Source organism: Anguilla rostrata, chromosome 4, assembly GCF_018555375.3.
Source record: "Anguilla rostrata isolate EN2019 chromosome 4, ASM1855537v3, whole genome shotgun sequence".
In the NCBI taxonomy this organism is placed as follows: domain Eukaryota; kingdom Metazoa; phylum Chordata; class Actinopteri; order Anguilliformes; family Anguillidae; genus Anguilla; species Anguilla rostrata.
The window spans coordinates 40200503-40223724 of NC_057936.1; the positions used below are offsets into that span (position 1 = coordinate 40200503).

The following is a 23222-nucleotide window of genomic DNA, read 5'->3' on the forward strand; positions in this document are numbered from 1 at the left end:
ACTGGAATGTTTGATTGATTTTTAAATTTATATCCATAAAAACACTCATTTTCACGTCCTGCTCCTGAAAACACATTCAGCTCAATACAAATAATGCATTGAATTTTCCTAGCTTATGTACAAAGACTGCCAATGATAAATCAAAGCAATATTTTAAGACTAATGTTACTGTATCTATTTAACATGGCCATTGGGATTGCAAGGTATTAACTGCATTTTATTGCTTTAAAACACAAACCCCATAATGGTCTGATACCCACTACTGTAAAGCTGGTAGGCCGTCTTTCAAATTAAAAGAATTTTGATAGCAACCCCAATCACAATTAATTCTCCCCTCACTCAAGTGTTCACTGAATTTGACAACCACTGTACCAAGAAGAAGTTGGTTGAGCAACCTGGCGCAGAACCATGGATTCATGGTTTTCTGAGTTCACAAACTGTACATCAGTTCAATAAACCTTAGCTTGCATTTTTGTTACTGTGAGAAACTTTAGTCAGAATTACTAAATTGCAATGAAAACAAAAACATGTTCAATCATAAGACCGGACGATGAAGTTCATATACAAGGCTATACAATTTAGGTCAATTTACAACATTAATATTCATTAAAATGATTATATTGGAACTCAAGTAAAGAGTTTACCGGCACTCATGTAAAATGATAATGAGGCATTCACATCCATACAAAGTGAAATTACAGCTGCCACTTTGTCAATTATGGAACATGACAAAATCCAGGCTGAAATAGTCTCAGGCTGAAGTATTTATAATAAATGCCTGAAAATAAATTCCAGTTCACGTTCCCTTTCACAAATGTAAGCCATACTTGCTCATACATTTGCCTAATTACAGACATAATAAAACTTGGGGAAAGGTGAAGTTGGTGTAAAATTAGCCATTTTTTCTCTGGCCTTTGAGCATTCGAGCAGAACATGGCTGCCACACATCACCCAGGTGGGTACAACACAGTGGAGGTTGAGGTGAGATACCACCCCTTCACTGTAAGGGCCTTTGAGACCATGAGACATAAGCTATAATATCCAGCAAATGCAATTATTAGTTATAAAGTTATAAACTACAATAAAAAGCTTATAGAAAGTTTTGCACCCCTTAAAAAATAAATATAAACAAACATTTTTTGGGGGGTTGGGTTTGGTAATATCAAGTTTTCCAGGCTCTGGCTTTATACTGGAATCACTGCATTGCAGCTTTGAGTAGTGTTAAATGCCAGTGCTCCTGGCAGATACAGTGCACTGGTAATGTTCTCTCTAGGGCTTTCTCTGTGGGAACCATTCTGTATGATCCTGCATTAAAGAAAGCAAATAAAAAAATAAATAATTACATTTTTTGAAGCTTTGTAGCCATTTTTGAGTGCGACTGTGAGACCCCTCTGCTCAGGGACAGGAAGGAGGCTTTACAGCCACCCAGCAGCAGAAACCACTGAAACTGTGACCTCCCCTTCTGTGCAGAAGAGTTTGCAGCATGTGGCAGAAACATGTCAATTATTTAGTCTCTGAGGAAAAAGGACACCGGTATCCTCTCTTTCAGTCTAGCTAACTGTTGCCTTCTACATTCAAGTTGCAAGTGTGGTTTACAACAAGGTCTCAAAAAACTACTTCAAAAAGGGTCAAAGCAGATAGAAAAAACAAACGGGTTAAGAACATGAAGGTAAAACAAAAAACAAATAAACCATAATCAAAGACACAGCACTGATAGTATTTCAATTAATAGGAACAGTTGACTATTATTCATACACTACATGGCCAAAAGTACATGGACACCTGACAAGCAACATCTCATCCAAAAATATGGGCATTAATATGGAGTTGGTCCACCGTTTGCTGCTATAACAACCTCCACTCTCCTGAGGCTTTATACTAGATGTTGGATCACTGCTGCAGGGATTTGCTTCCCTTCAGCCAGAACAGCATTAGTGAAGGTCAGGCACTGATTGGGCGATTAGGCCTGGTTCGCAGTAGGCTTTCCAATTGAGCAAAATCTTCCAAAAACCAAAGAGGAAAAATACAACTACACTCAAAGAGTGCTTGTATATTACTGTGTAATGTTCCGGTTGACTGTGCAACACTGTGCTGAAGCAATAATTTATGCTGCGTGGGGCTCTGAATATTGTTATAAAAATCAAATGAAACATCCCATACACTGCTGGAAAGCTTATACTGTCCTCAATCAAACCAGAATGAAGTGTAAATACAGTGTACAAAGCAGTTGGGGTTTTGCGCGTGACTGATGTAAATGCCTACCCCCACTTTCCATTTTCGTGTTTATTTCTCAAACAGAGTGTTTAAGACAATAAATGACCACTGAATCATGAAAGGTACATTTGTATCTGTGAAACCAATGATTTCATAATGGTTTTATATTTATATATAAAATGCAAAAATCTAAAATTTATTGTATATTTATTCCACATATAGTCACAGATATTGTTAGCAGAATTATATAATTTCACGCAAATGTTTGGTGGCGAAAGAATATTTTTGTGAACTCCCAGATAGATGCTATTGTCCAGGGTGTCATGCTAGTTAATGAGACTGGGCATGGGTACTTGTTAAGTGGATGAACTACATGATAATGGTGGCACTTAAAAACTCAGTATTTGACTTAGTTGTCGTGTAGCATATATTACTAACACCAGAACACAGTTTGTTTTTTCCGCTCATATTTTGGCTGCAGAAGCACTGAATGTCTGGGCTGAGCAATCTCAGTACGCTGGCATCCCAGCCACTAGGCGGCTTGGACAAAGGGGTTAAAGGACACACCAACAGACAAAGACACATATGTCAGTACTTGTACAACACAACTAACATTACTGTATAGCATAAATCCAACAGGAAGCCCATATTTAAGAGGCAAAAAAAGATCAAAAAGAAAGAAGACACTTTTTAACTGTCAAGGTGTTTTACATGTACAAATGTAGAGAGTGGGTGAGATGTATCTGACCCCATTACCTAAGGAAACTATTTCTAAAGTAATAATGGCCCATTTACTACTGCAGTTCATCTAATGTTCCATGTAATAGCAAGCCAAGTTAGGGGGCACAACTTTAGAATCTGTAGTTTGTCATGGTGCTGGGATGTTTTTTCAGCTTTGGCTTAATTACTGAAAGCTGTAATGAGATAGATACTGATCCAGAGTTTATCCTTTTATAACTGACAGGAAAACCTCCACAAGAACTGAGAGAAGCTCCTTCACCAGCTTTGTTGGTATGGAACCAAGAAGGCTGGTTGATGATTTAGTGCCTATTAGATCAAACTTAAAGCGAACCAATCAAGGGGATCAAAGAATTCCTGTCCCTGGGGTTGCAGTATGCCTCATCAAATTACAGCATCATTTTTGTTTAAGTACTTGGATGGGATCCGTGGTCCGGGATCAAATCCTAACCTTGCCAGTTCTGACTGAGGCCGGTAGCCCTGCCAGGTGACACATAATTGGCGGTTACATCACTCAGGGTTAGGGAGGGTTCATTCAGCAAGGATCCGCATCTCATTGTTTTCTAGCGACCTCCAATGGCTGATCGGGTGTCTGCAAGTCCCTCTGCTGAGCTGCACATTAAGTGTCTTCCTCCACCTCATCTCTGTGAGCCCGACGTATGAGCTACAATGTGATAAGGAACGGTGCTTCGGAGAAGAGAGTGGGTCTCCACGCTCATTCAGCGTGAGGTACAGCTCTTAAGAGCCTCTAAAATGGGCACAAGCTGAGCAGCTGTGTCAGGCATAAAGCACCAGCTGAAGGTTAATGTTCGTTCAGAATGTAGGGCCTTTGAAATTCTCAAATGTTGCAAGAAAATGGTTTGATAACAGGGTTATGAGGGTGAATGTTTTGATCAATAATTCTAGCCCCATGAGATAAAACATATGAAATGATTATGAATGTGATTTGGTTCTGACATGTTTTAAACAAAAACTGACAGAATCAGTAACAGCAAGAAAGGCTTTGCATAAAGAGTCAGAGTCAATACTGTAATATCGAAAGGATCACAACATTGCCAGGGGAAATTGCCAGATCAGATGGGAAATTTCCAAAATCATTCATGAGGGAACCGGGGGTGTTGTACAATCACAATGTTATGTTGGGACCTGGAGGTCTGTATGGTTACTCACATGAAGGTGTCATCAGAAAACTGTCCCCAAGGAAATTGCATAGAATCTATGACCACAACCCCAAAAGATGAAAACACACTCCCGACCCTAGCTGAACCAAAGAGGAATCACAGATCCTAATAACACCTCCACCTTTACTGCAGGGTTGGGGAGTTTTACAGCTGGTGACTTGAGGGTGAGGCCTCAATCGGAGATACTCCTCTCTCTGGCTCGCAATTATTAATAATTATTAAGACTGCAAAATCAAAGTAAATAAAGAAAAAACTAGAACTAATTACAGCTATGAATATGGAGAAGAAAGTAATGGAAATACCAGACATTTGCGCACAAATGTTTGTTGGATTTTTGTTAAAAGCCAAATCCATGTTGAAATATAAACTTAATGTTAACCTACCTGAAGGCATTTATGCCATGTAAAAATGTTACTATTGAGTCAGGTGTACCTCAGAACCTGACCATTTCTTTTCTGCATTAGTTTGAATCAGATATACTATAATTATCTTCGCTAGACCGATTTGCAACTTCAGCATGAGGAAATGGAATGAAAGCATGAATTAACATTAATTAACTGCTTTGAATTGGCACTGTGTAAACAGCACAGCTGATCACAGTCAGCTGTGAAAGGGAATCACCCTAACACATCGGGGATTTTATATGATTCTTGTCAGCACAAGGAACTTACTAAACATTGACAATGGATTAACAATGAAAGGCTTTTAGCCATAAACAGTGCCAAACCTCTTGACAAGCCAACAATAGATCATATTCAGCTGCCCAGGTAACATAAACACAGAAACCAACTGCCCTACACAATGAAATTTCAATGCCTCACTATTACAAGGCCTGAAAAAACAGAACCAGTGGGGAGGTAATAACGTCATGCATCATTGACAACCTCCACGCACCAGCACACCAGGGAGTTAATCACGCATATAGATCAAATTGGCTCTCACATTCCCTCTCTCCCACCATATTACCACATCTCCTTCATTCTGCATCTCTTTCTGAGGCATTAGTAGTATTTCACAGAGACTAGCAGACCTGTAGTGTGCTTATAGAATTCATTTGAGGAATTCAAAATATGTTTTGTATAAAACACCTAAACACCTTTCAGTTAGCCTTGTTTTTTTTTTATTTTTTTGAGAAATAATGAATAATTATGTTGAGCAAACAAATGTTAGCTATTTGCTAAAGAGGTAAGTTTAGTCCATTTATTCTTCCCTCACTCTGCAGGACAAGTACCCAGTGAAAACCAGGTTGAGTTCAGCCCAAGACCATGTTATGTCTCTTAACACTGTCATCATCCAGTGCTCATGAGTGGTTCATTTGTTCAAGGCACCACAATGTCTCAGACTGAATCCGGATGATGCCTTTGGGCACTGCGGCTGGGTAACGTCAATTGCTCAGGGTACTGGAGGGTTCAGCCAGTGAGCGGTCCACGTTTGATTGATCTCTACCAACCCTCACTGGTTGATTGGGCGCCAAAGCTACATAATGAGATGTCTTCCTCTGACTCAACTCAATGTAAGCTTGATTGTGGGTTGCTGCCTGAAGAAAAGTAGGCTGGTGACACCACGTGTTTAGGACAAGACCCGTGGCTATGTTCACTCTACCAAATGAGCAGTGAAGGAGCGCGAATGAAAGCAGTTAGAAATGGTAAATATTTTAAATTAGGTATTGGGTATACTGACCCCCATGTTGGGCACCAAATAAAAAACATCAAGCATAAGTATAAGAAAAGAAAATAAATATAACTGCGGTAGCTAGAATTGTAATGCTACAGATTTACAAGTGTAGTATTAGGTAGAGCAGTATTCCTCATACCCAAGAACCAGGCAGACACCATGAGATATTTGAGGTTTATTTCTGCAAAGAGTTGAGCAAACTCAAGCTAGAACGTTAAATACTGCAAATCAGGGAAACACCGAACAGAATTTCTGCGAAGAGTACAGCACACTCAAACTAGAATGTTCCTTACTGCAAATCAGGGAAACACCAAACAGAATGTATAAGTTCTTTATGCCCTTTTGCAAGAAATCTATGTATCTAATCTATCTAATTTGGTAGGGGGACTCCCCTTCCAAAACCCAGCCTCTCAGATTTCAACCCTAGCAGCCACCACCAACACACACATGCAGCTCAACTGATATGCTGATAAATCCTACAGTAGAGAACAGAAGCTATACTGGTCCACATCAGACAAAGTTAATGCATTGATGTTATGTGTGCCACTTTGGGGGAAATAAAACATGAAGAGTGGCTATTGGTTGGTTGATGGAGGGCAGGTTGATTTGCACATGTATGTGGCCTGTACTTTTTCAGGAGTTCAGGATGGCCAATTTGATGTCATTAATTAAGCTCTGAGCACTGAACACTCAAGCAGTGCAAGCAGACAGCCAGGCATTCACTTAACTGCAAAGATTGAGTGCCACCTCTGTCTCTGCAGTCATTAAAAAGCGGTCGAGATGACCTTTCCCTGAGTTTAATTCCAGACTGCGCCGAGAGACGGTACAGAGTCATTAGAGCTGGTTCTTTTTCACCGGCCATCAGACAGCCCCAACAAGCCATCTAAAGCAGCCACCCTCACAAAGAACACTCTGCCTCAGCTCACTAAAAACATTTACCAGGAAAAATTACTGGGCCATTACAACAACAGCATTTACATAAACTAGACTCAATGATTTAGAAAGTTGCTGTAAGAAGACTGGCAACTATCTCTGTACACGGCAAAGAGAGGTGCTATAGAGGGTACACAGCCAGGTTAGACCGTAACCCCCAACTAGAGTATGGTAGCGTGTAGTAAAGTATTGCTGTTGTGGAGCATAGTTTAGTGCCATAAAGTAGCCTTGGCATGGACTATACTTAAGTATAGTTTAGGGCAGTAATGTGTACATGTTGAATAGAACAGTGAAGAGCAGTAGTAGCCTCAGCGTGGAGTATTAAAGTGATATGTAACCTGTGTTACATCATGAATATTGACTCAACTAAGGGATGTTACCAGGCACAGCATTTAATGGGGTTCCAGCAACCCTCTAACTGTGCATCAATATACATGATTTAATACAGGTTCCATGTCGCTTTCACAGATATTATGTTTTCTTCAAACAGGTATGGTCTTGATTTGAACAGACTTTAAGGGCCTATAAGTATTTACTTTCAACTTTCAAAGCTTATTCAGTAACTAAGCAAAGAGAATTGAATTTCTGAAATTAGTTCATTGGCATTCATGTAGAATGTTATTCAATTTGACTTTTGCTGTTGTTTTTAAGTTGATATTTTTTTGTTTTCTGAGCACCAATACAAACCACTTTTCTGAGCACCAATACTGACCACCAAACAGACCACTTTTAAGATCTGGTCATTGAGCGGATTTATTTTCTCTTTTTTTATTATACATATAACAGCTGACTGCTCACCAACATATGTTTAAATAACGTCAATGTTTATGTAAGCGAATAAAAAATGTTTCTGTTGAACTGAACTGAATAAACTGCATAGTTTAATGCAGAGAAAAGAAGCCAGGCTGTGGAGTATAGTTTAATGCAGTTTAGTATTTGCAGTCCTGGTCTCACCTCTGGTTCCTGTCCTCCATCTGTAGGACGTAGGCCACATCATTGCTATGTGTCAGCTTGGCACTGTTGCTGTTGGCCCACTTGAGTTTCAAGCTCTGGGGTCCTGAGGCAGCGCAGTCCAGGTGGGGGGGTGCAGGGGGCAGTGGCCAGGTCCGGACCAGCAGGGGCTGGGAGAACGGTCCGGTGCCAAACTCATTGGTGGCCTGGATCCGAAGGCTGAAAGTCACAAAGACCAAAAGCAGGCTATGATTTCCAAAATCAAGTAGAATTGTACCTGTACTGACATAACGATAAAATTATTAGACCAGTACCATCTCTGGGCATAGAAAAATCCTAGCTTTAGATTTAAAGCACCATTATCCATCTGAAAAATTGCCGTACACCATATAAAATGCATCGACAAAGCTTGTTACAATCACGTAAAATTATTTACTTTACCAGGCTATCTGTCAGATATTGACATCACAATTCCATGCCTAAAACAGACCTGATATATCGTGTCACCACCGCGACTGCTCTGCCCCATTTAAAACACTGTGGCAAAGTTATTACATTCTGGTCACATAGTATTGGACATTTACGAGACCATACCACAAAATTTTGAGTGCACAATCGTGTCTATATCATGAATGGTTATGCTAAAAGTAACAAAGTTTTCAAAAGCAGCAGCAGATTGGTCACATTTCATGTCAATCAAGTGTACCAGGCATTCAGGCAGAAGCCGTAGCCAAAGCCGGCATGAAAACGGGAAGAATTTAACTGACGCATTTTTTAAATTGACAAGTGATCTACCAGCATGGTCTCTGCGATCTCCGATTATGATCGATGTATTGGGTACCTAAAGCTTTCTTTGGTCAGTAGCTTTCAGATTTGCTGAAATTTACATATATGCATTATTTACTTTTCACATTACAGTTTGTAATTAATTTGTTTAGTTTCTGAAAGTGAATACAGATTCCACATTACTTTTTGGCTGACAAACACATATAGTACACAACATTACCATACAATTCTCTCAATTTCATCAGGAATAACCACGGTCAAAGGTGTTCTCACTGACCTCACAAAGAAAATAAAAGAAAAGAAAAATAGGCATGAAATAAGATAAAAGATGAGTGGCAGACAGGGACACTGTGGCAGAGAGGAACCCTACTCTAGAATATCAGAAAATAAAAACCTCATTCAATCCCATCTGAAGAACAGTCAGATGTAAGAGATTGTGAATGTGTCACTGAATACCAAGGGGCGACATAGCTCAGGAGGTAAGAGCGGTTGTCTGGCAGTCGGAGGGTTGCCGGTTCGATCCCCCGCCCTGGGCGTGTCGAAGTGTCCCTGAGCAAGACACCTAACCCCTAATTGCTCCCAATGAGCTGATTGGTACCTTTCATGACAGCCTTTCACCGATGATGTGTGTGGATGAATGAGAGGCATCAATTGTAAAGCGCCTTGGATAAAAGCGCTATATAAATACAGTCCATTTACCAATAAAGTGTTAGTTTAATGCTCTACAGGATAAATTACATTAATTAATATCTCAATCATGAATTTCACAACCCAAGTTTTCATACTAGCCCACCTGCACATGACAACCATGGTAGTTTCAATATAGCAACTTCTTAGCAAGTTACATTTTAAAAGCTCACAACAGCCTCAAAATTCACAGTTCAGATATTAACGCGTCTAATTTGTCTCGTAAAACAAAACGTGAAACTCGTTAAAGGCTTACGTTAACCACAGACCATCTACAGAAAACGAAGTCCCTATGGAAAAAAAGCATCTGCCAAGAGAACCCATGGCGGAAGAAACCTCTGAGTTGGCTGACAAAAAGATGTCATCACTGTAACACTCTGTTGACAGACAAGTATCCATAATATAAAGATGAGTGTTAACATGCATATTGTAGAGAAGTTACAATGGCTTTTTTTCTTCATCAGGGTTATTAAGGGGATTTGGGAAAGAGCTCACTGATTGAAATCCTTGTGTTTAATTGTGTTTAAAAGGCCCTATGTTGAAGCCATCTGTGCAAAGAAAGGAACAATTCCCACAACACCCCCAGCCCCCACGTTCACACCTGGTGCTGAGATTTAATGGCATTCTGCCACCTCCCTGAGGGCAAGTAGGCTTACTGCCATTTCCCCACTGAGAAAAAGCACTGGGCCCCTGGACACTTCCCCTGCATTGGTTTATCTGAAAGCGGGATAAATATTCTGACTACTCTGGATCTGTCTTCAGGGACCAGTTACAGTATGCCTTCTCCCAAATGTTTTCTCCCAAAAAGACTAGGGGAATATCTTTTTTGGGGGGTGTGGGGCGGCTTGCAGGGGATAAGAGGCAAAGAGAAGATGCGTGTTTTATGTGCGTTCGGCCAACGTGACGAGGAGTGAGTGGTGAAAATACAACCTTGATAAGGGGTAATGAATGTTATGCAATATAGCAGTTTGGCTGAAGCAGCAAATTGCTGGTTGCGTTCTGCATAAGACAAATCACCCTAAATCACCAGTGAACGTAGAGATGCACTCGAGCCAATTCCCCTTGAGGTTGTCTTGTTTCTGGGCTGGGCAGCGTTCAGGGAGCAGTGGTGTTTTACAAGATTGTTTACATACTGCAGCAAGGGAAGAAGCACCAGGCCGTGAGGTGGTGTCCATTTTCCTTCATCAATTGCCACCCTCCCCCATTACCGCACAGACATAAGAAGGTAGTTACAGGCATTAGCATGTTCCCACAGTGCTCTCCAGACCCCGAGAGCCCATTAGCCAAGAAAAATGACATTTTGTTTCAGTTTATTGTCACGGATCTGCAGGCTGATGCAGCCTCAGTGGGAAATTAAGCTAGTTGATGCGTGAGCTTATGGGTGGTTCTGCGAGGCAGCCAAAAACAAAAAAAGTGTGATTGGATAAACATATAAGTGAATCTACTCTACATATTATATAATTTACATTAAACCGATAAATGCTGGGGCATGGCTTGGAATTGGGAAAGAAAATATGTTTATTTAAAAGAAATCTGGTTTGAGAATGAAAAAAAACAAAGAGCAACTAAGCACTTTGTTCGCAGGACTTTATTATTATTATTTTTTTGCATCTTTAGAGATTTTAAAGTGTCAACAGATCACCTTTTCAAATACTGGCACATTCTCTTAAGCCATAAATAGCAATACTCAGCATACCACATATAATATCATTTTTAACCTGTCAGTATTAGAAGTCCATAGGAAGCACATTTTAGTACCAGAGCTTCAAAATTGCACTCCCTTCATGAACAAGCTGTCTGAGAGGGACATTTAAGTTTCTGTGAACTGGCCTTTTCAAACATGGGATACGTGCCTTCCCCGGGTCGATGGCTTGCTTGGTAAAAAACCATGCGGTGAAATGTTCGGCCATGACAAATGGCAGATTTCCTTCTCCTATCAGCATGGAGACTCCTGCACAAATCCAGTCGTTTCAAACTTCTTAATTATTGCCTTAATAGTGGAGATGGGTATTACCAGGCTTTCAGATTTTATAGCCTTAGCCTGATTTATGACGGTTAGCATCATTTTGTCATTTGATTTGTGTGTTCTCTGACCTTGCCCCTGTTGATGGATGACTAAGGGAGCTTGGCATGTGCATCACATTATATTTATACCACAGTGGAACGAGTCCCATTTCACTTAATGTGAAATAATACTTTCTGACTAATTCAAATTCCCACAAAAATACAAATATCAAATTCACAATAACATTCACAAGGCGTAAAATGATTGATTTGTCCATTGGTGTGAGTGGATGGATGAATTGGATGATTTTTTGTCATTTTGACGTTTGGCAGATCCAATATGTACTTTAATACAATTGTAGAAATAGGGCTTAAGTAACCTTCTTAGGAACCCACAGCATCAACCTTTTGCTGTGTTACTCAGATTGACCATAACTGGTATTAATTACATTTTTGTGTGCACATATTCTGACATTAAGGCCTAAATCTCCTTTCTCCTTTAGCAGGAGAATGAAGGCCATGTAATTATAACCTATTCAGCATTAATTTATTCATGCAATGAATGCAAAAATATACTTTTTACTGAATAATTTGGGAACTACTTTCTGATGTCGCAGCAGCCACAGCACAAAGCCAGGAGTATCGGCTCTTTGAAATGATACAGCCTGTTTGAGTGTGAAACTATGACCATAATTCTGGCACACAGCCAGAAATCAGTAACTCTCATCTATGCAGCAGATGAAATTGACTCTGCATTGGCCCAGGGACGCTGAAACTTCTACGTCATAAGCCATTACTTCACCAACAGACTCTCCTGGCCTTGTGGGCAGTGGGGGTTGGGCGTGGTGGAGCAATTGTTCTTGTTTCACAATAAAACGAGTATACTGGATCTGAATGGTTTAGCTCACTTAAAATGCCTGATGAACCTCTACGAGGGGTTTGTTCCTGCACCATAGGAGTGTGGTTGAATGGGACGGTGGTCGTTCATTTAGGGTAGCATTGGAGCCCGCAGTGCTGCAGAGGCAGTAAATCAGCAGGACTCTTTTATGGGAGTGATTAAGCCTGCAGGGAGAGGCTTGGATATAAAGTAAGAACCCTAACAGCAAGAAGCCGCCGGTACTGGGATCAAGGTCTGAACACTGCCTGTCCTGCTGTCCAGTCAGTCCCTGCAGTGAGACGAAGCCATCGGGGCGACTCTTACTTATGACACCCTTCAGGGGTGATTGATTAAACCTACTGATTTGTCCAGAGGGTCTTCCTCAGACAGGAGCACTGGTCCCCTTGGGGTGGGCTGAATTGCAGATGGTTTGGTCTGACTACTCACGTTTGATTAAATTTGTTTTAGAGAATGGAATATACAGCACTATGCTTTTTTCCCTCTCATAAATTGTATTTCAAACCAAGGTACCGGTGAACTGTGAAATGAAATGTGAAATGTGTGTGCACTACCTGCCTTTTCTACAGGAAGACAAACAGACAGACAGAGAGATAAACAGATAAACAGATACAGATAAATAGACAGAACAATATACAAGAAAATAGTGTAGCTAGAAAGATATACAAATGAATAGGCAGACAGACAAACAGACAGACAGATTTATCAGAATCCCTTGAGAAGGATCCAAAGCATCTCTACCTGTACTCGCTGTCTGGCTCCAGGCCCTCCATCACATGACAATTGAGGCGGCCGATGGTGATCAGCTCGTTTCCGATCTGCTCATTGCAGATCATGATGTTGTAGTTTGTGACCTCTGACCCATTGTCGCAGGCCTCCTCCCACTTCAGAGCAAGGCAGGTTGAGGGGGATAAGTTTCGGCCCTCTGTGGGGTCAGACTCCATGAGAAAGAAGGCTGGGACAGGGCCAGGCACGGTGGGAGGGGTCTGGCATCCCACCACCTCGCTGTAGGGTCCTGCTCCCGCCTGATTGGCTGCCTTAAAGAAACGGAGGAGAAAGAGGAAAGTAAGAAGTGACCATCAGCCACTTCCACAAGATAATAAAAGAGGAGAGGGAAATTCCATAAATACAGTCAACACTGATCATATTCCCATGACCCTTGGCGGACCTCACCATGGTAGCCTTGTCCCAGACTGAAACCAAATAGCCCGAGTGGCACATGCAAGTGCGATAAAGACTGACTGGCCGAGCATGCTGTCTGGTGCAGGTACCAGCTGGACCCTGTTTAACTTGTAAAAATCTATTGCCTTTATTTACCGTTTTACTACTAGCTAAAAACATGCTGCCCACTCATCGCTGCCTATTGCAGACACAGCTGCAATAATAAACGTTAGTTCACTTTTTTTCAGCTACTAGCACTAGAGCACAGCTATCTTGAAACAAGCTACAGTAGGTTGTGATGTTACTAGGTTGATTGGTCAAGGTAGCTCCTATTACGAGACTGCTGACTTTCAATGAGCTCAACGATCAATCGTGAGGAAAAAACAAAAGAGAGAACCAAACAAGGGGCCTTTTGTATTGCCCTGTGATTTGCAAATGAATAATATTTTCACGACTACTGTGTCACTGGCTGGCTGCTCTGAAATGGCAGTTGACCAGTGGGACGGGTCTGCAGGGACCACTTCATTACTAAATCAGATTACGTGGAGGAGGGGTTCTTTGATGAATGCAGACAATTTGTTCTTCAGACCACTCTGTGGTAACTGCAGACCCATCGCTCCCATCCCACAAGTAGACAGCCATTTCAGAGCAGCTACTGTAGCTAGCGGCCTGATGGTTGTTTTCCTGGTAGTGCAGGCCCATGGGTGCATAAGCATTCCAATCTTTTTGTGGATTCCTTCCTGCTTAAAAACTGTAAAAGAGTCGAACTGACCATGGTGATGCTTTGAAAATTACTATTAACAATTTTTGTTCAAACCCAGGATTGAGGAAACTCCTTAAGGCTAGGGGTTTCCCCACCCAGGTTCTGTGTAGTACTCTCAAGAACTTTCTTTGCAAAATGAAAAAAAATCTATATTATTTTTTTAACAACTTTTAAGCATATATCTTTGAGAGACACACTAAACCTGAATTACTTCAGCAAATATCCAGCTGCAAAAAGCACTACATGCAAATGGAAAAGCCACCCTGGATAATGGTCCAATAAAAATACCAGCTACAAAAATCTGGGGCCAAGCGCAAAGTTGTTACAGGGGTACAGTGAGATTTACTGCAGTTTGCAGTGGTACCATGAGGTTTACTGTAGTTTACAGTGGAACAGTGAGATTTACTGTAGTTTACAGTGGTGCAATGAGATTTAATGTAGTTAACAGTCGTGCAAACAGATTTCCAATAGTTTACAGTGGTACAGCGAGATTTCTTGAGGTTTACAGCGGCATTGTTAAGTTTTATTGTCTACAACAGTCATCCAGTTTCCTGTAGTGCACAGCAGGAATAAGCCTTTACCTGTAGTCTACAGCAGTAGTATATTGCTGGTGCCAGACCCGATATCTCATACTGGGTTTCAGTACCACAGTAGATGGGCTCCAGTGAGTCCTCGTCATGGCCCCACTCCAGCCGGTACTCCGATATGTCGGTCCCGGATGTCTCTGGGCCCTAGAGCAAAAAGAAGGGCAACAGTTCAGAGCAAGGTAGCACATCAGTTAACAACCAGTTTAAGAAAAATGTTCCGGTTGACAGGACACACTACAAGCAGTGTGTTTAAATGAGCTTCCCTGCTCTTGTCAGAGGTGTTCATGTCTCTTTATCAATTGAGTAACGCAGTGATGCAGAGTGATGATGGATTTGAACACCTCCTGGGACTGCTGTTGTACCCACAAGCACATATCAATGTATCAACAGCTAAATATTACAGGAATAATACAAAAGCATTGGCATGAAAACAAGGCATCTGCTGAGACCTGAGGCTCTCTAACAATTTATACATTTCCAAACCCACACACACATATACACACACTCACGTCTCAGTGCAGTGTAGAAGACTAGGATAAACACTCCATTACCCACAATACCTCAGTACAGTGGTATAAACGCTTCATTGTCCATGCTGCCCTAGTGCAGCCCCCCCCCCCCAAACACACACTATACATAAACACAGATGTAGCACATACCTCCCAGCTCACCAGGATGCAGCAATCAGACGTTAAGCTCAGTACTGGTGCCCCACACTGGCCAGGAGGACCAGCTGCAGTTGTCACCTCTGTGGCTTCAGAGTACGGTCCAAACTGGGGAAAGAAATCACTCATGTTCACATTACCACGGACCCACAAGCACATAGATGTCACACCCACATAAAACATTACCTTAGAATCTCATGTTGAGATTCGGCTGTCGATTAAACTAGTATTTCATAACGCAGACAGAGATACCCATTAAAGTCAGAATTATAAAACACAGCAGAAAGTGTCCGCCAGAATAAACTACAATATACAGCAAACAAGCTGTGCATAATATCAATGGACACATACAGCTAATGAGCAATGAGAAAACTGTTCAAGCAATGAATACATACAGAAACGAAAACAGGTCCAGGTTGAGAATTCCTGACACTAATTCTAACTCAAGCTAATACTGTATGTGATAAACAATTGAAGTGATCCAGGGTGAGTGCACTGGGTACAATGCATTTTATCCTCGTCAGTGACCTCACAAGCTCAGTAATTGGTTTCATAACTGAACAGAAAGTTGCAGAGAGAAAAAAATACATCGCTTTCGTAGGATATGAAAGATGTTTTACATATTCTGTGTGTGTGTGTATATATATATATATATATATATACATATATATACACACTCACACAAACAGGTGACAAAGTAAAGGAAAGACAAACATAAAGTGTCATTAGTAAGGTGTTGGGCCATCACAAGCTGCCAGAACGGCTTCAATGCACCTTGGCATCGATTCTACAAGTCTCTGGAACTCTACTGGAAGGATGGAACACCATTCTTCCAAAAGATATTCCCTCATTTGGTGTTTTGATGATGTTTGTGGAGAGCGCTGTCTAACACATCAGTCCAAAATCTCCCATAGGTGTTTGATTGGGTTGAGATTTGGTGACTGCGAAGGCCATAGCATATGATTCACATTATTTTTATACTCATCAAACCATACTCATGTGCCCTGTGGATGGGGGCATTGTCATCCTAAAAGAGACCACTCCAATCAGGATAGAAATGTTTCATCATAGGATAAAGGTGATCACTCAGAATACCTTTGTACTGATTTGCAATGAGCCTTCCCTCTAATGGGGGGAAGTGGACCCTATGCTCAGAAAATGTGCCCCAAAGCATAACACAGCCACCAGACCCCCTCATTGTACGGGTCAAGCACGTGTGTGTGTGTGTGTGTGTGTGTGTGTGCGTGTGTGTGTGTGTCTTACAACTGCACGAATATTACTGAGCTTGCACCTGGTTAGGGTGCCACAAACAGAAAGTGATCCCTCTAAACAACTTAGTCTGAAGGCTGAAAAATATAAGAACTGAAATACTCTGCAAGATTTGAGATTTTAGAAAATTGCACAAGGTCTGAAAAAAAAGGTCTGAAATTTGAAAGCAATTTTTGAAAGTAAGTGCTGATCTCTCATAACCTGGCTTTAAGATTGTTTCTTATGTTTTTTTGAACAACCCCTTCAGCTTTCATTAACTGAATGAAGTTACTTTAAAAGCATGTCCTTTTTTTTCTTATAAATTTGGCACCCAACTTGGAGCTAAATATGTCCAGTTACCACCCTAATTTGGAATGCCGAACTGTCTGCAGACAACTGCAGTTCGTTTTTGCAAATAGTCCTGGATGCGAGCACACGCTGAATGGATGTGGTGTAGACTGAATGCTCTGGAGCGTTTCCATGGTGTTGCCGGGGCACCCACCCCGGCGTCATTGGCGGCTCGCAGGCGGAAACTGTAGGTGGTGCCGGGGAGCAGGCTGGCCACGGTGCACTCGAGGTCGGATCCATGGTACACCTGGGCAAGCTCCATGTCCACACCACCCATCTCCAGGCTGTACTGTGTCACTTCATTTGTCCCTTCGCAGGATGGGCAATCTGAATGGGAGGAGCATGCACTATGACATCACAGCCTTCCATCAAATCACACTTTACCATGCCGCCAATCCTTCACTAGATGGCAAGCAAACTGCAATGCAATTGCATTTAAAAATCTTTGGTTATCGAGCAAATGTAATCTAGCCAATACACACAAGCTCATGGGTTCTTTGGCAAAGGGTTTACATTAGATAACCAACTAAAATGTTTACTTTCAAATTAATATTTCAATATATTAATTTTTCTATAAGACCTGTGGCTAAGCTTGTTAGCATGTTGTTGAAACAGGAATAGCTCCAACAGAGGCGAGTGAGCCGGCGTTCTCCACTCACCCTCTATCAAATCTTTTAACCATAAAATGGCACCTCAGACTTTCCAAACACAGATGCTGGAATGTTTATTTTCTGTGGTGTAGTCCTGAAAGCTAGTCCCTTCCCAGCCTGCCTCCTTTTCAGAGATACATTTGGAGCACTTTCTGTGTTGTGAATGAGGGCTGCAGCCTTGAATGCTGGGTAATCTTTAAAGTTCTCCATGGAGTTACCATGGAGACAGGAGAAATGCAAGGTTGCAGGAGTGCCAGTATCATTGCCCTTAATAAAGCATGTCAAGGGTTAGACTCCTGGGTGGGGACACCTCTACTATACCCTGCAGTTACGTCCACTCCTAAATTCATAGAAATATATATAGTGTCACAGAGCAGAATGTGACTATAGTCTGAAAATACTGTATTGTTTTTGAGGTCAGTTTTCATTCTCCATCCTGGGGGACCCCTGCGTATGCTGGTTATTCTTCCAACAGCAATTGCAACTCCTGAAATGTAACAATCTGCTAATTGCTCAATTTGACACATAATGTTTAAAAGGATGATTTACCCTATTAAGCAGAATTATGTCAAAAATAGCTAGCATGTCATATAGAATAAATGTCCCATATTGACATCAAATTACTATTAATTAGCGGATCAGCAAATTCTTTCATTGTCTTTAAAGTGCTAAATGGAATATCTCTAGAAAGCGTTCTTTCTTTAATTTATTACACTATAGATTCACAGGTGAAATCAGTTACGTCTTAATTATTGAAGGTAAAAAAAAGCTGAAAGTGGAACCTTGAACATGTTTTCAACAAGCTTATTTGATCAAGAAATTGGCTGTAACAAAAACCAGTACACACAGGAGGCCCCAGTACCGGGTTTGAAAACCCCATGCAGTGCTGAGATAAGATGAAATGGTTTACTGCTGGATACTGCTGGAAATGCCACAGAGGAAACGGCAGCCAATGCATAGTGTAACGTGTTTTGACTGTTGTTATTGTGGAAAGATTATCACGCCAGAGAACAGAAGGGCTGAAAGATGAACCAAGTGAAAAGGGGAGCAATATCTATTCCAACTCTGTTCCAAATACTCAAGTTAAACAGCAGAAAAAAATGAATTCAGCAATAAATGTGATACATTCATGAACGTCCTTCCCAGCAGTTCAAGTAAAGGGCAATTACCTAATCTTTCAAGAGCACATTCAAAATTAGTACCAATTGGGATGGCAGGTATGCCATCCTGCCAAGTTATGCCTTGGCGGGGCGGGATGGCATACCTATACAGCACAGAGAGTTTGGCACTTTTCAGGGTTTCCTACAGAAATAACCACACTGACCACAGCCTCTGCCCTTAAAAACATTAATCCACATGCTAAATTCACAAATGTGTGCTACGCTGCAAAAATCTTTGAGGTATCCTTCCAAAAAATAACACTGTTTAACAGGCACATATATATTCATGAAAAATCAACACAACATCCATGCAGCACTCACAAAGAAAAGCTCACATAATCACAAAGAAACATGCATGCCTTCACACACCCTGACAGACATTCATACACACAGTGCAGTGGTTTGTTCATGTATGCACACATAATAGGCAACTTAACATGCATGCGCACAGACACATACGCGCACACATGCACGCACACATGCACACACACGCACACACACAGAGGGATGGAAAGGACTAACTCACCCCACTCTAAGTGCACCTCTTTGTGTTTAGCTTTACCCACAATCCTTGGTGGCTGACAGGGGCCTGGGGCCACTTTGAGCGTGTGGACCGGCCCAATCTCCGAACACTGGAGGAGAGAGCAGGAGAGACACCTCAGCTCCTCACACACAGATCACACCGCTGCCAGGTCAGAGACCTGAAGAGGCAGAGGCCCTTTCTCAAGTCCAGGCAAGATGCAATACTGGATACTCCTAGATGGGCAGTTCCTGTCATTCTGCCATATTCTGTGTTTCAGTGAATAACTTGGGTTTGAGGGTTTCCACAACCTCAGATGCCTTCTTCTCCTATCCACACTGCATATTTTTCAGGGGGAAACTGGAGATTGGAGCACAGCAAATTGGCACAATAAAATCCCCAAAATACAAAAATGAAGCATGAAGGTGCTGTTTTTGGTAAACCGTCTATGAATGTTCCATCATACGATGTAGCTAACTACTTCATAAGCCCTATACAGACATTCATTCATGACTATGTCAATAACCACAAATATGTATACCGTGTGTGTTATACCACAGTTATACGTTTGCTGCTTATTGAGGGTGTGACAGAAAATTTTGGTGCTGCTGACTATAATCGAACGTGTATCACATTTACCATTCGATTGAGCAAGTACCATTTTTATGGGTTAGTGCTGTCCGGTTGTGCTAGCTACTTCACATTAACCTTGTACGGCGATCAATAAAGGCTAAAAGCACAGTACCAGTACCAGTAACAATTATTGTCACTTCTATCTCCACTGTAATGAACTAAAAAAAGGCGACAAACGACCTTTTCTGTGAGCATTGTCGCGCTCACGCACATACACTTCTGGCGACATTCTAAAGCTCCGTTTTGCCCTCCCTAGTATCATGGCGAAAAAAACACATTTCTGGACGGATGAGGAGACCAACTTCATGCTATCGCAACTAAAGGAGTTAAATATCCTATAATACATGGATAGAAGAAAAACGCAAAATGGCGAACTATTTAAAAAAGTTGTGACAAATTGGGGGAAGCGGGATTTATAAGAAGCCTTCGTCAGACACACCCTTGGTCAATAAATCGATTCTATACGAGTCATGTATTTTGGGACTACGACAATAATCCAATTAAATCTCATCTTTGGCCAAATCGAGCTATTAATATAGATCGATTTCAACTGTGCATGTAAACGCACTGAGTGACACAGCAGTTGCCTGTCTTCAGAAGGACATCACTATATGAGAAAAGGTCCTTTTGTGTCATTACTATGCCAAAATAGAAGCCAGTAAATCAAAGAGTAAAGCTTTAAAAAATAAACAAAACCAATGAATTGAATGAAAATTCTCCTTGCAGACTGCAACTCTACAGAGCCCTGTGACAAAGGTTCGACACTCATGCAAAGGCAAGTTACGTGCACTTCAGAGTCAGTCTGCTATAAGATGAGCATTCCATTCCAGACACAGACAGATGTCCGGATATGTGACACTTCACTCAGAAATGTCAATACAGGACCCCTACCCCCTTCCCATGATGCACTTCACCCTTACCTGACTGTGACCACCTGTGCTGATGCAGCAGATCCGTAGTCTGTACAAAATGCCAGGTTTTAACTGGTCGCACACATGTTCTGTGGCAGCACCGCTGTACGCGACTTCCCATGGACTCCCTGAGTAAAGACATGTTTAGGGTTATTCTCAAAGGAGGAACACACGTGTGCTGAGCGTACCTACAAATTTAGATGACATGGGTTTTTTTAACAAAAAAATTGGCATGAACCACTGTAAGCACTGAGCAATGATGGGAGCAGTACCATCAGAGTCTCCTTCCAAAATTTCCAAGAGATACATCAGGTTCTCTGAGCCCCCGTTGTCTTCTGGAGGGTCTGAAACAAGAAGTGACGTGTGGTTTAAAAACCCAGATCAGACAGTAAGACCTTGCCCTCTGTGCATTTTACTTGTATGTGAAAGCTTTGTCCTCTGGTATCTGTATCTGTACCTTTTCTGTAGTGACCCATTTTCACTTTAACTTCTGAATGTACTTATGAACCTTCAGCAAAATGATATAATGTGCTACAAGCATGCAGTTTCCCTGTGCCTCCCTCTTTTCTGACAGCTATGCACTAAACAGCAGTGGGCTATTATAGTGAATGGACTGGAAGGACTAAAGTCAGCAAATTGTGTAACATTTCAGTCAGCCATTTGGAGTATAGTACAGAGACCAAGTAGTTTGCAACTTTGAATAGTGGGTAAGAAAACACCACTGCATAGTGGAGATGGGACTAAACCTAAGCTACGTCAACATCCAGGTGTGTAATTGGAAAGGAATGTAAAATGTAAACCGTGCTACTGAAAACCGGATAAACAGAGGATAAACAAAGTTATAGTAGCAAAAAAAAAAAAAAAGCCAATTTTCACAAGGGAGGTGCCTTACGTACCCCATGTGACGCAGAAGCTGTTGGATGTGACTGCCCCCTTCAGGCGAAGCTCTGTGGGTGTTCCCGGCTTGTCTGGACTTGTATTGCACACCAGGACTGCGCTGGGGCTGCTCCTCCCCTCTGTACTGGAGGCCACCAGCTGCAAAAGGGGAGGAGACAAAAACAGATATGAGTCTACAGTCATCCTGGAGGCAGAAACTGATACAAGCTGTCAATCATCCTGGAAGCAGAAACAGATATAAGTGGTTGGGGGAGGGCGGGGGGGCACACACAGGATATTGCAAATCTACCAATCATCCTACAGGGAGGAGACAAACACGGAGATAAACTGTCAATCATCCTGAGGGGGAAAGAGACAGACACAGTTGATCAATGATGCAGGCTGGAGACATGCAACATTACAGGCCACCACAGCACAGCGTGGAAACACTGCAAGAGGAAACAGTGTATGACACCATCAAAACAACAAAGTGCAAAATTCCTGTGTCTACCAATGAATTTCTGCACTGTGTAAGTCCATGTCTGAGAGAGCCCTGGCACTGTAATTAACTCTGAACTGAAAGAAAGCAAAGAAATCAAAATTGAAAAGGATGGGGAGAGAGAGCAAGAGAGAGTGAAAGAAGGGGAGAGAGAGTGAGAGAGACAGAGAGAATGACGTTGGTGAAGAGCAAGGTTTAAATAGCAGTTCACCAATTTAATCCCTACTGTGTCGACATAAAATCACACAGGTCTGCTGACATAAAATACACAGTCCTAAATTAGTTCTGAAGCGTGAGCGTAACAAAAACAGGCAGATAGACCCTGCATTTCCGCACCATCCTCCAACCGCTTTTCTAAAAGCTCAATTAACCCACCCAATCCTGCCACATAAACACTTAAGATCCATTAGCTCAGAGAGATAGCGGACGAAGGCGGTTTGGAACTAAAGACATGCTTAAATAAGAGCAATCAGCAGCCTCAACTGCTGTGAGGTTGTCAAGAAGACTTTACAAGTCACATTGCACAAAATCATAATAACTTACTCATCGGTCATTTCTAGAATAAAAACCAAACATATATTTGTTTAAGAATACAGTTTTATTGCATTTTCCTTAGCATTCCACATACATATCTAGTCCTCATCCTTAAATATTGCACCTTAGCAGCCTGCGTTTAATATACAATGGACAGACCAATCCAATAGGTCATAAATCAGATGATCCTCCTCGGGGGATGGTTAGCTTGCTTTCGCATATAGTATCCTCATCTGTGATATTTTTTTGAGCAAATATGTCAGAAAAACACAAAGGTGATGATTCACCGGAGCCAAAATATCTTGGGAGCTCGCAACAAAGATTAGATCCTGGCCCGATTGAGTCATATGCAGTGAGAAACTAGCTAACAAAGCATGCAAACCAAGCAAAGTGAAGAGAAACCAATAAACTAAAAATAAAGAAGCCATGAACAAAGGTAAGGACTTTTTAGAGAGGAAAAGGAAACAGTACAAAGACCGTCAGACATTAGGAAAGCATTTGGAATATCAGGCAGAGATTTACACAAAACCACAAAAGCATCTTTTGAGTCTTCGCTGTTGATCGCCATGAATGAAAAGCCACACAGACAGAAGCTAATCACACC

At 41.6% G+C, this 23222-nt stretch overlaps 1 protein-coding gene across 1 annotated transcript in view; it reads right to left on the reverse strand.

Moving 5' to 3' along the window:
* Positions 1-23222, reverse strand: part of LOC135253395 (fibronectin type III domain-containing protein 3B-like) — a 152208-nt gene that overhangs the window by 15422 nt on the left and 113564 nt on the right. The window contains exons 15-23 of the mRNA XM_064332644.1: positions 21606-21744; positions 20982-21053; positions 20719-20837; positions 19172-19277; positions 16990-17162; positions 15234-15347; positions 14569-14718; positions 12805-13100; positions 7695-7910 (exon numbers count right to left, since the gene is read on the reverse strand). Coding sequence (XP_064188714.1) covers positions 7695-7910; positions 12805-13100; positions 14569-14718; positions 15234-15347; positions 16990-17162; positions 19172-19277; positions 20719-20837; positions 20982-21053; positions 21606-21744 — 1385 coding nt within the window. The remainder of the gene's footprint in view (positions 1-7694; positions 7911-12804; positions 13101-14568; positions 14719-15233; positions 15348-16989; positions 17163-19171; positions 19278-20718; positions 20838-20981; positions 21054-21605; positions 21745-23222) is intronic.